At 45.1% G+C, this 13502-nt stretch overlaps 1 protein-coding gene across 5 annotated transcripts in view; it reads left to right on the top strand.

The window, feature by feature from the left end:
* Nucleotides 1–13502, top strand: part of LOC121589379 (serine/threonine-protein kinase PAK 3) — a 58222-nt gene that overhangs the window by 668 nt on the left and 44052 nt on the right. For 4 of the 5 annotated variants that reach the window (XM_041908252.1, XM_041908257.1, XM_041908254.1 and 1 more), the window contains exons 2-3: nucleotides 7836–8865; nucleotides 9110–9264. In XM_041908252.1, the coding sequence (XP_041764186.1) occupies nucleotides 8700–8865; nucleotides 9110–9264 (321 nt within the window). In that variant the 5' untranslated portion in view covers nucleotides 7836–8699. Of the gene's footprint in view, nucleotides 1–7498; nucleotides 7540–7636; nucleotides 7659–7835; nucleotides 8866–9109; nucleotides 9265–13502 lie in introns of those variants that run through there. The other variant, XM_041908256.1, reaches the window with a different exon arrangement.

A 13502-nucleotide genomic window follows, 5' to 3' on the forward strand; every position in this document is an offset into this window, starting at 1 on the left:
ACGAAAAAAGAAGGAATAGAAATCAAACGGAAAACCCTCCATCGCAAGCCTCGAGGCTTGCGTAAATGAATTGCTGATTCACGCGAGACAGGCAGAGGGGGGACCGCGTTCGGCGTAGAGAGCGGGTCGCGTATGATTATCCGCCCTTTGCCCCCGGTCTTCCGCCCGCCTGCTTGCTCTGTCGCGTATTTCAACAAGCGCAAGCGTGCATGTGCAGCTTTGTATGTAGGTGCGTGAAGGTGTGTGCGTGTGTGTGTGCGGTTGTCGCGAGAACTGTCGCGACCATCACGCAAAACGGTATCGATTTGGAGCGAAATCCGGATCCGGTCGGTAGGCTCACGGACACCGCTGGCATCCCATCCTCGTGTGCCACTCTTCCTTCCTTGCTACCGCTCCGAGTGCGGTAAGTCACCTTTACCGATCGGGGCGACCATAGCACACAGGAAGTGAAATGGAAGAACACCCAAAACGCGACGTTTAGTGAGGATGTTAGTCCGAGGAAGAAGGGTCTGAAGTCGGAGAAAACGAGTGAGGCGGTACGGTGTAAAGTGTGTTACTTCGAGAAAGAAAAGCTACAAGACGAAAACAGTGAGAAAAAACACATGCGGGACAGCAGCCAGCCAGCCTCCCCGTGGTCGGTGGTGGTGTGCGTGCGTGTGCATCGCGCTCTATGTACCTGTGTGAACAAAGTCGGCGGCGTTACCATCCCTAAAGTGCATTCGAAGAAACGTTTACCACCACCACCAGCACACACACACACACACCCCCAAAGGTCTGATGTGGGGTGGCGGTGCGTTGGAACCGGTGTGTGATTTTTATCGTGCCCGTGCTAAAAACGGAAGGATTATCACCTCTCCCCGGCGTGTTGGCAAATTTGCGCAAAATGCAGCGAGAATGAGCCTCTGTTTCTGACGCCCCAAACGGTGCTGATAATGGAGGCTTGCTTCGCTGCTTTTTATCGCCCGATTGGTGCCTGGTGCCACAGCTCAAAGGAAAGATTGATGAGTTAACAGCGGCAACACACCTAGGCTGCGTCCGATAAACGTCGCCGTCGTATGTCCCTGGTGCGGCATTTCCGTCATTATCGTCGGTTCCCCCGATTCCCCCCGAGGGAGCTATTAATGTTTCAACCTTATGCGCGTCTGCATTAAAAAAAAAAAACAGCATCAACGAGTGTCATCGAGTACCCAAAAAGCCTTAAACCGCAGCTGGACATGTGTCACCAGAAGCGCACAGGGAGCGATGTTTTATTCCATGCGGATGCAAGAGATGGCTTGTGCACTTTTCTTCTGTCCACACGACCGCAAATAGGTAAGTGCAATGTCGTTCCAAACATGAGTCATCGGTAGTATCACCTTCTTTGTAGGCCTGGGAATTGATGGAAACACTTTGGACGACTGCTGACGACGGCTTAGTTGCTTAGTATGACACACACTCAGCCTTACAATATCGATAAAGAGTCATGTGTTAATCGGCGCCGTCCGATGCTGTATTTAGAGTGTGGGAACCATTATTAGCAACAATAATTAAAAAGAAAACCAGTGCGATTCAATTACAGCAGCGGGAGATTTTTAGATTTCAATACTAAGCTGCCTTCTTTATGCAGCATTTGAGCCAGGAAATGCTTGGCAGCTGGGAGCTTCTCCCGTACCGAGTCTCACCCGCCCGACACGCTCCATGCTCGCTCAGGAATGTTAAATTCAGTTTCCGATGGGTTTTGGATTTGCTTCTAAACTAGGAATAAATGGCCTCCTGCTACCAAGGTGGTGGGCTAGTAGTGGTGCCGGCGCTACAACACACTCCAAAACCACGCCATGCAGACATGCACTCCCGTGCCCGTGCCCATTCATCATGCTCCAATCCTGCCCGGAGGGTTGCTTCTCCCCACAAGCGATCCAAAATAGACGGAAAAGAACTAATAAAATTAAACTGCCAAGGCGCGGGCGAGAACGCCACGGCGAAGCGTGCAGACCCCAGTACGCAACGAACGCGAGGGGGAGGCGCGAGAACGATGTAAAGAAAACAAGCGTCTCCTTACAAATATAAATATATCTCTTAAGTGCTTCACCGCACACTCATATATGGACAGCACCATACTCTCTCGCTCGTTCGCACCTCTTCCGTCGCGTCTACCGGTCTCAAAGGTTGGGCGATCCGGTCGCGATGCATTTCGCCCCGCTTGCGGTACGGTCTGCGCCATGTTCTTTGATGCAGCGCTGTCCACGGTGGAAAATGGTTTCAGCTTAGCGTGTGTTCGGTGTATGTGTGGCTTGAGAGTGCCGTGTCACCCACTCCCTCTATACACCGTCTTCTCAATCAGAAGACGACGATGATGAGGATGATGATGATGATCTCTTTGGGTCGCACATTTGCCGAGCCTTAGGAGAGTGTTGGTGTGTCTGAGTGTGTGTGTGTGTTCACTTCCCGCTTCCACAGCATGCACTTTGGCGTGATGAAATTAATGGTCGAAACTAGACGGTGTGGTAGTATGTTGAACCCCCCCCAGCTGAGGGCGAAGGTGGAAAGGAAGCACGGCAAGTAGCCGGCACGCGACGGCAGCAGCAGCAGAAAAAGCTAGATTATTCCGCGAGACAATTCCGCGAGATGGAAAATCATGACCGCATGCATTATATTCCCCATGGTGATGCTATTGCTTGTGACACATTCATCTCTCTTACCGGCGGGAGTGCGCTTGCCGTGGCCCCGATAAAAACAAGCTTAAATGGTGGTACGTGGAACGCGTAAACTTGTCACGGTGTGTGACGTATTTCATTTTCTTCACCTTACACTGTGACAGAGGTTTACTTTTATCAAGCTCTAACCAAGGCCGCCGAGCTAGAAAGTCCACATCTCAGCGCGTCCATCAAATCAAGCTGAGTGAGCTTCTTGTGATAGGAGAAATGGGGCTTCAGCTTTCGGTAGATAAAAGCTGCCCCGTTCGTTGCAATGGGAGCGGTGCGCTAGGAAAAAGGTGCAGTGTCCCGGTCGACAAACGCTTCATTCGCTTATCGTCATCGTGTATGACTAAAAGGTGTGACTCAACGGAAGGTTTTTGCCGTTTGACCGTTTGGTTCGGTCAATCAATTTGTGTTGAAAGCTCACAGTGCTGCTTTCCGACGTTTAGTTTGTAATATAATCGGGCCGGTCTGGTGGTACAGTCGTCAACTCGTACGACGTTAACAACATGCCCGTCATGGGTTCAAGTCCCGAATAGACCGTGCCCCCTTACGTAAGACTGACTATCCTGCTATGGTAATAAAAAGTCACTGAAAGCCAAGCTCACTTCACTAGTGGATACAGGCAGGCCTTGACCGACAGCGGTTGTTGTGCCAAAGAAGAAGAAGAAGAAGTTTGTAATATACTAGGACAGTATTTATTGCACGATGTTTTGGGAAATTTGCATCTGTGTTTGTGCGGGGGTTAGTATCGTAAACGTGCGTTCAAGCTCATGCTTTCCGTCAGACAAGAGAGCATTAGGCTTTGGACAACAACGTCACTGCGTCACGTGTTTTGGCCATGGTATTGCATTGCGTACGATGTACAACAAGCTCACAACTGAAAATTCACGCTGTGTTGGAAATGAACTCCAAAACTATCTACGAAGCAGCAGCAGGCGTTGGTTGGTTGTACGCCGCCCCAAGAAGGTCACCACCATGCTGGCACCATCCGGTGCGGATTTTCCAATTTTCCTTTCAACGATCGAAATCTTGCGCTCGGAACCGACCGGGTGGTGCCGGCCTGCTTCTTGTCCTTTTATGTACAGCGCGCAGGGCCATTGACTTTCATCCGCAACACCCTAGGACAGGGCGTCAATTAGGGTCGTTGAAATAAAACAAAAACGAAAAAAAGCAAACGGAAGCTCACGGAGAGAGACAACGAGCTCTCTGGTTGTGCCATTTTTAGTTTGAAATTTTCTTTCCCCCCACTCGTCGCTTCGCGTGTGTGTAGTATATGACGCGGGCTGCCACTAGAACTCAAGACGCCCTTGCAACCAAAGATTGCTTCGCCGTGCTCGGTAAGCGATATGAGAAAAAGCTATCACCAAACACAGAAGGAGCGGACATTCGTAGCTGGAAATAACAGCAGCAAAATTCACCAACCACCGTTTCGTTGGCTGTTCATTCCGTTTGTCAGCGTTCTTCATTAGGAGCGCATTAGACACTGAACTTGAGCGGGGCGAGAATCGATTTTCGTCTGGATTTACTATCTTTTTCTTCCCTTGTTCTGCAGCAGCGTCGTTGAGTGCGATTGGATTGGGTGACTATTTTGCACTCGCGTAGCCTCCGGTTACCAGACACAAGGTTAATTAAACGAACCGTCCTTAGCTGGCTGGTTCAAAAGTTCTTGTCCTTGGGAAAGAAACTCCCAGGACGCTGTCAAAGTGGAGCATGGATTTATGACAGTGTTGTGATTAGTTTGGGGATGAAATGAGATTCATATGACAAAAGATGTACGCGCAGGCAGAATAATTAAACCAACAAAAAACCGAGTTGTGTTGCTTTTGGAATCACATTTTATTTTGAAACTCTTGTATATTACCCTATTGTGACGAACGAGTACAACGGAACTAGAAAAAAACTAAAACCTCCTCCCTTACAGGGATTTTATAGTTGTGCGACACTTCCTTGGCTCTTTCTTATGGGAAGTGAACTTCATATGATGGTAATTGGACTCTATGACACTCTTGTTAGATAGGCTCCTTGGTAAATCCTATTAGATTAGTTCAACAAGGGTGCTATAGAGTGAAATTCCCATTACATTCAGTTCATTTCTAATGCGAAAGAGTCAATAAAGTGTCCCAAAGCTCCTGGAAAACTCAGTATGCTGTACAATTGTTCAATATCGTAACGTTGATCGTCACAGCTTGTTTGCACGCCGTCTTTGATCACATTGATCATGCGATCGTTATTTAATGTGGCACCTTCAGTTTTGCCGGTATTATTGGCAAAAGAAAAGAGATTGTATATGCGGTTAACAATTCAACGACAGAGAGAAGATAACAAAAACCTCCCTAGAAAACTCACTACCAACGGGAACACGGGACGCGATGACAAATAGCTTGTGCTTTTGCGGGTTTGTGTTTCGCACAGGCACGAGCGATCGACCTGCCTGCAACCTGAACGGAAAGCGATTCGTTTCGCTCGTTAGATAATATCGATGAACGAGAAGATCGATTGTATGTAATGAGTTATGCTATATCTCTCCCGTGCCTGGCAACCTTTTCGCCGCCTGCGAGGAAAGCGAGGAATCTTTTCCGTATCGAAGGCAGAAGAAGAAGAAGAAGAAGAAGAAGAAAAACAACAACAACAACAAACGGTAATGGTTGAATGAAAAATTGGTCTGTCGCAAACTGGTGAAGGTAACACGTTATAGCGGAATTTGGGGCAAGTGTGCCATACGGGGCAAGAGTGCCACCAAGCATTTTTCCTTAAAAACTTTAATTTAATGATCAATTGTGTATACAGTTGGTTGCTTTCCAATGACTAGGTATTCTGAGCCTAATTTCATATAGACCAATCGATATTTCCCATTGTTTCAAACTGATTTATATTGAGTTTCAAAAGTGAGCAGAATATTATAATTTTTTAATCCAACCAAATAAGCTCTCAAAAATCGTGCGAACAATCAACCGAGAAAATATTTACACCACCGTATAGCTGAGAAAACGTGAAATTTTTTGTGGGGTTAGTTGAAAAAAAATTTCTTTTTGTCACTGAAAAATTCAATTTCAAAAAAGTTACAACTTTTGGGGCAAGTGTGCCATCTCTGTTTGGGGCAAGTGTGCCACCATCTTTCATAGGCGCGAGCTGTCAAAAATGTAAACATTGTTGTAGCGTGCTGCAGAATGGTGCGCTATTGTGAGCGGATTCCACCCCGGAAAAACAGAACAGTAACAAACCATATTGTGGTACAGTTGGTGGTCAAAAAGGGTTCATTGAGGACTAAATACATGTAGGAATACATATACTAGTGGTATAAACGTAATAATTTCCAATTATCTAAGAAACACGGTTATTTTAACCAGGTGGCCGTCTTGCCCCATACGAGTGGCACTCTTGCCCCATAGCCCAAAAAACAACGTCTTTTTGGACCCTTTTTAAAACGCTTCAAAAACTGTTTTGTTTGCACTTTTTTCAAGCGAAACTCATTTATAAGTGAGGAAATAGATGTAAAATGGTTATGAGATTTAAATCGGCTTTTGAAAAACACGTTTTAGCGAGTTATAACTTGAAATGCTTAAGGTGGCACACTTGCCCCAAGTTCCGCTACTGCCTACAGCGAAAGTCCAGCCTTTGTCCATATGGGACAAAGTCTTTCCATCGATTCGCAAACATGCGGTGGCACACGTTGGGTTGAATGTCTAATTTTTATGCTTGGCAAAAGAGACTCTTGTAAGTCATTGAAGATCAAATGTGTTCTGTAAATATTATTAAGCTCGAGTTTAGAGGTTATCTGTTTTCGTTATACTAGCCGATTCGATGCGGCTTGAATATGTTGTAGGCCTCTTTGTCTATGACAATTTTGCGATACATCTTCGTAAGAATTGGTAAGAACCAACAAAGAAAAAGGTACCGAAAAAACACATGCTTAGAATCACAAGTGACGACAATATTGTTTGCCAAAAATCATGTTGCCTCGAGGCAATGCTTCTCCCAGCTCCTTTTGTGTGGCGAACGGAAGCTCCAACCGAAACGCACGTACCCCACCGTACCAGGCCTGCGGCTCAATACTGTACGCGGTCGCGATTTGTCTAAATAAAGAAGAACTTTGCCGTGTGACAGTGGAATCGATTGAAACACTCACCTTTTCTTCCTCTGGCCAATCGGCGGTGGCTACTGATTCCCATCTTTGGCGTGCGAGCCATTTTTGCCGTTCTTCACCATTCTTCACACACGTTTTGCTACTGGCGGAGGGTCTGCCTTTGCGGGCGAGCACGCGGTAGACGATCTTTTCCCGCTGCTCCACCGCGTGTGTGTGTGTGTGTGTGTGTGGTGCGAAACAGGAAGCGGGTGGTGGTGGTGTCATCGCGTCCTGTTTTGTTCGTTCCTGAAATGGTTCTCGCTAACAATATTACCTCCATTTTTGACGGAGCCTCCCAACACATTAAGGTGAGGTTGCCGTTGTCTGTCGCGGGCGGCCGTGTCTCGTTTTTGGAAGTATTAAGAAAGTAAAAAGAAACGCTTCCACCGGAAGCAATGCTCCTCCATCACACCGCCGGGCAGCCCTGCTTCTGTAGTGGCTTCGGGTGGCTGTTCGCCTCTTTTCTTGCTCCACGGCGAGAATAGCAGCGGTGAATAGAATTTACGGATTTACGGAAAATCTATATGGATCAACCGAAATCCGTTTGCCCACTCTGTTTTTTTTATTCCTCCTCCCCGCCAAGCGTGCTTCATTGGGGGAGGAGGAAGGTTCTTTTCGACAATAATCCGTTGAACGAGCGCAAATTGGATTGCACTTTGGGCCGCCGTGGTTGATTCAATGGTTCACTGCCATTGTTAGTCTCATAGTCGAGGCTTAACGTGTGTTCGCTGGCCCAAGGTTAAGAAAATCGATTATATATCATCGCTGTTTATAAGATCTTGAATGTATGCATTTAACTAATAGTTGTGTTTTTCTATATTCTTTATCGTTTCAGACCACGGCGAGCAATGTACAATGTATTCCGGAGCAACCAGCCGACAGTATTTCCTTGCAAATGAATATTATAAGCAGTTACAACACCAAATCTGCTTTCTTCTGCAACTGCAAAATTTCATTTTTACTATCAAATATTATTTCAAGCAATCCGATGTTCTATAATCAATTCCTAAATCGCTCTTTTCTCTCTTTCGTAGGTGATTTTCAGTTCAAAAGTGTCATTAAACCAAGCACGTGTGACAGCACGATTGTCTGCACTCATCCAACACCCGGTGCAAAACGCAAGTACCAGTGCAATGTGAACGTGCTCGATGCGTAAGGATAAAATCCTGCAAAATCCTTAAATGGCGCAACGTCGATAGAAATTAAGCGTTGGCTTTAAAGTGCATTTTCCCTCTGCGTGTGTGTGTGTTGTTCTCTGGTGCATTTATGTTGTGTTACTTTTATTTACTATTTATTTCTCTTACCCACCCATCCCCGTTCCCGTTACCAATTGCGGCCACTACTGCGATCCTGCTTCAGTTCGCCTAGATGTGGTCTTTTGCTTGATTGTGATTTAACCGTTAAAGTGTCCGTTTGGTCCGCTATTTACATGTGAATCGTGTGTACGCGAGTTCGCGACCGTTGCTCTCATCGTGGTGGGTGTATTTTAAGTGTTCGCTTCCGTTTTGCATTTCGATGGGAGAAATCAGTTCCCCGCGTGGTGTACATGTGCACTGTCGGTTGGTGTGAGCGAGCGTCACTCGGTGGAGTTTATTGTGGAGTGCGTGTTGCGAATTAAATTATAGAGTAAAGTATTTAAAGTGTATTGAAAAGGCGCACAACAAGTTGGCTAATAAGGAGTGTACCAGTGGAGTAATAAAGTTGTGAAGCTGTTTTTCGTATAATAGTGTCGCGAGTGAAAGGAAATAATTGTTGCAAGAGGAGTGTGCCGGAGTGCAAGAAATAAAACAAAAGGGTGTTTGCTTGCAACATTTCGTCCCTTTTTTATTGAAAGGAGTGTAGCATAATACATATCCCGCTTGAAAATCGTCCATCGACGGGAGCATCTGCGGCGAAACATGTCCAGCGAAGAGGATAAACCTCCGGCACCGCCCGTCCGGTTGACGAGCAATCGGGGTGGCGCTGGCGGCGGCGGTGGTGTCATTGGTGGCGGTGGAGGCAGCTCTGGAGTGATCGATCGAATCGATGGTGTCGCTCCGGTGGATATGAAGCCGTTACCAAAAGGTACGAACTGGAAGTGTTACTGGAAGAGCTGTTAAAACTTTAAAATAAAATTAGAGAACTTCAACCTAAACTGTTCTCCTATCAACCAATCAATAATTATGTTGTTGAATTTTTTCATTCAACGAACATTTAGTAATTAGTTTAAGTAAAGGTTTCAATAATAAAAGATCATATATTGAATTGATTTTTCCCTCGAACGAAGCGTAATATTAATCATTATTCTCTATCTGTTCCCATTTTACAGAACCAGAAGATGCCGACCGGAAGAAGAAAACGCTCAAAAACAAGATCAAGGTATCGAAGGCGTCCCACAACGACTCGAAGCCGAATATATCCTATCCGACCAACTTCGAGCACACGGTGCACGTGGGTTTCGATGCCGTGACCGGAGAATTTACGGTAAGTGTGTGATATCGGAAACCAAAACACCAACAAAACCCCGTCTTAGGTGAGAGATGGATAAAGAGAGCGAGCGGGATGGAGGTGCTCGGCTCTTTAAATTAATCCCCGGGCATCCTTGGACTTGCACGAAAGCAAGCGCACGTGGTAAGATCGAGCAAACGAGAGCAAGGTTAATGTGTGTTGTGAATTAAACCCTCTCCCACCTGCTTGGACAGCAAATGAACCCCTCTGCCCCCTCACCCCAAGATGTACGATAAACAACGCACAAGAAACGTCTACTTTCCACTAATGGTGTGATGCAATCTAATTTGAATTGGTCGGCGTTTGGTTCAATTGCCCCCATCTGCTTTTGGAATGGGAGGGGGGGAGGGGGAGGATATGTTGGGTATTTTAAGAATTGTGGAGTAGATGGCGCATTGTTTATATCGAGTACGGCGCCTTAAACAACCTGTCCGCTGGACAGCATTGCCCGTGTACACATGCCAATCAACCTGTTCACGCAATCAAGACGACCTCGCCAAAAAAAGCATATTAAAACGATGCACCTTCTACCACCCCTAAACTTCACTTTCACTCGCAATGGCCATGCTTTGGCAGGGGGCGGTTGGGGAGGGAATTATTTTCTCTATACGCGTTCCGCAAAACCGGGTGGGTCACCCGCAAAATCGAACCTTAATGCAAGAGTTAGTTAACGACCGATGGGAAAGCTGGTGTAAAGGAATAAGTAGAAGTGTGCTTCTAATCAAGTTTTTTTGTTTGTTGTTGCCATTTTCCTTCTTTTCTTTTTTAATCGCGAGGAGGGCCCAAATATGATGGCGATTTGGCGTCGCTATTTTGTTCCGGTTGTAATTTTTACCGCCGCAGCCGTTGCTGCCTTATGACGGTCGTGTTTTGCGCGTGAGTATATGGAGGAGGGCATGTGCTGTGCGTGCGTGTAGCGGCGGTGGAGGAGTGTTTTTTTCTTTCTGCTTTTTGGTTGCAAAAGTATTCGCTAGTATTTTGGCGCATTTATCTCGTTTGCCGAACGTGCGTCACGTCACGCCGGAACGATTTATGGCCGTTTTGTGTTGGGTGGTCGAATGGTAAATATCCCTTCCCGTTTTGTTTCTATGCTTCCCCATGCAGAATCGCAGCCACACCCTCCGTCTCTTTGCGATCTTTTACGGCATAGCAAATAATGTAACAGAATCCTATTTTTGTGTTTTAGCTCGTTTTGGGGTGTGTGTAACCTTTACCATAGGTTTTGCGTTCGCTTTCGTGCAGGATCGGCTCTAAACTTTCACTTCGACACACGGAAACCCTTTTTGGTGTTGTTTTTTTTACGATTTTTTGGCTTTATCTACTCTTCGTTAGGCTGTGAGAGCGCGTCCCATACCTTGCGGTGAGGCTGCACATGTCTGTGAAATTTTGATTAAATCGAGATGAAATTCCTCATCAACGTGTGTCACATGCACTCCAAGTCAATAAAAGTATCCATCGATTGGCCGTGCAGCAATGTTAGCATTTTTGTAGCTCCATGTAATGTTGTAAGATCGTATGTCTTGTGTTAGTCCAATGCTAGATAATTTTAACTTTATCAGTAGGGTCCAAAGCGAACTTTGTTTATTTTGGCGAAGGTTCATTATGCCATTTCCGATCGTGACAACATTGCAAACTGCTGGTGAAACATCTCACCATACTTTTTGATCGTTTCGTTTGATTCGTTTGATTTGAACCCCTTGCTTGACACAAGAGAGAATGTTCGGTTCTTGTTTGTGTAATTTGGACGCTTAGCGGAGTGGCAATTGATTGATTTATCACGATTTTTTCGACGATTTTTTTTTGCTGCATTTTCTGCCCCGGTTTGCTCCCTTTTTTTCATTTCCACTCGAACAAACCGTTGATACAAATGGTATATTTTCCACCGAAATGGTAGCATTTGATGTACTGCAATTTGTGTGTCTGTTTTTTTTTATCGTTCTCAAACTCACTCTCGTGCAATAGTTGCAAAAAAAGCAAGTACATGGGTGGATTGGGATCGTCAAGAAACGGAAAGATAAACATGGGCAAACATGCTCTCGGTCTATAAAAGCTTCGTGATCGATTGTTGTTGCAGTTGGTCGACAAAGATTGCACCGAGTGTGGCACCGCTTCGGCCATGTAATGAACTGCGATTCGATTGATGGTCGATATAAAATTGACATGAGCGTGACAGCATTCCGGCGACGGGTTCGGCTGACGCAAATTGATAGACCTGCAGACAGCGAAACGTGTACGGTTTGCGAAGAAGATTCGGTGAAGTGAGTGTGTGTCTTTAAATGTCCAAAAATATCATCCAGCTTATTTTTGGTTGTTGTTCCGTGGAATGAGTGCGTTCTTTTATTTAATTTACTTTGAATGATCAAATTTGGCATTTGTCCGTCCTTCTTAAGATTGTTTCGTAAAGGGGTGGTATTTGCCAGCTTAATCCATTTAGCTCTTAAAATCATAGCTCGACGAAGGTTTTCTAAAACCAATTTTTACAATGTGTCTGTTTCGATTATTTGCCACATAAATTCGAACTCCGCAACGTGGCGTGTTCGGTTCGTCCGGCTTTTCTTTTTTTTTTTTTGGCAGACGCTCGAACGCGCGCTCCACTTTATTATATTCGCTTTCGAGTTGTTTGTATCCGAAAACTATTCAACATCCATGCCACCTTCCCGCGAGTCTGTGCAAACCATGGCACGGTATCTAATCTTTCCCGTTTGAGTGGCCGCACGAACGTCATCCCGGGCAACTGCAATACCCCTCCTCGGTGACTAATTATGGCGGCAGCTGCTGCCAAACAGTTCGCTGGCTCGCAACCACAGAGCTCGTTATGAGTCCGGCGACTGGAACTGGAGCAAGATTTGCATTCGCCAGCATTCGCGGCCGTGCTGCGATGTGTTTTCCTATTTTTTAAGTCCAACCGTAGCCAAGCAAACACTGCAAACTGCTGCTACGCTAAACTTCTTGCGCTACAGCTGCCAATCGGAATGCAAGATGTTTAAGGTGAATGGATGGTGGAAGCAATGCTGTGTAGCTGTGCTGTTTGGTTTCATTTTTTCGATTTTTTTTGTACACCCTGGAATGTAGGTGGAACTCACCTTTTGCGCAATGGGCATAATGGGATTGTAAACTGTGTGTTTCTATCGCCCACGTCACTGCGCTCCCCTTTGCCCTTTTGCTGTTTCGATGTTTGCGAAGTGTTTATTCTTTTGGCTAGCTATGGGGCGGAACGGTCGCCAAACAGTGTATAGCCCAAAAGCAGGGGGAAGGGTGGGGGGGGGGGGATATCAATAACTACTGATCGATCTCGCAGAGGCTGCCTGACTTTGTCCATACTTTTGCGCTTGTTTGCCAATGCTACAAGTTTTACCAAGGGTCCTTTATTCTACGTAGGAATTACAGGGCATCAGGTGGGGCAATACCCCGGCGCGCGCTCTACTTGTGCATTTGAGCATCTGATTGCATTGAAGGCAAACGAAGTTGTTTTTCCGCATTTTCGTCTGCTGTTTTGCAATTAGTGTTTCGGTCTGAATTTACGTTAATTGATGTTTGACGGAGAAAATAAATCTTCAAAAATGAAACCGATACAATAATTAGGCAATAATTATGACATGATTAATTACAAGCTTGTTTTTTCGTTTAATCTACTATCGTGATAATGTTTAGCAGTGGTCTCAAAGCTTAACATTAAAATAAAGCTTCAATAATAGGACGCTGACGCATGTTTATATATCCAGCTAGTATTTTCTTATGAAAATGCGATTTTAACGTTTATCCATTAGCTAAAGCTAGTCTCCAAACTTTTAGATTAATGGGCTACATTGCTTCCCAAATTACGTTGCCGAGAGCCATTTAGCTCCGCCAGTTTTAGCTAATTAAGGTAATCTTTCAATAAATTTTGTTAAGGAAATACAAATTGTGTATACTAATACTAGGAAATGGAATTGAAACATTAGATTTTTTTTTGAATTTCAATCTTTAAAAACTCAGCGAATTCTAGGATCTAGGAGGTTTACAATTTTGCCTCAGGATTGGTATTTAAGAATTTAACTCACATTTTTGCCATCAAAACTTATACAAATTATAAAATATTTCTTTTGTATGTATTTGTTTTAGCATTTCTCATCATGTGTACTGTACCGTGCTCTGGATGTGTTACATGAGCTAGAATTTATAGAATATTTGGCGTAAGAAACGAAGCTCGAAGGTCCTTTGATCCTGAATTTATA

The sequence above is a fragment of the Anopheles merus genome, chromosome 2R, assembly GCF_017562075.2.
Source record: "Anopheles merus strain MAF chromosome 2R, AmerM5.1, whole genome shotgun sequence".
Taxonomy (NCBI): Eukaryota; Metazoa; Arthropoda; class Insecta; order Diptera; family Culicidae; genus Anopheles; species Anopheles merus.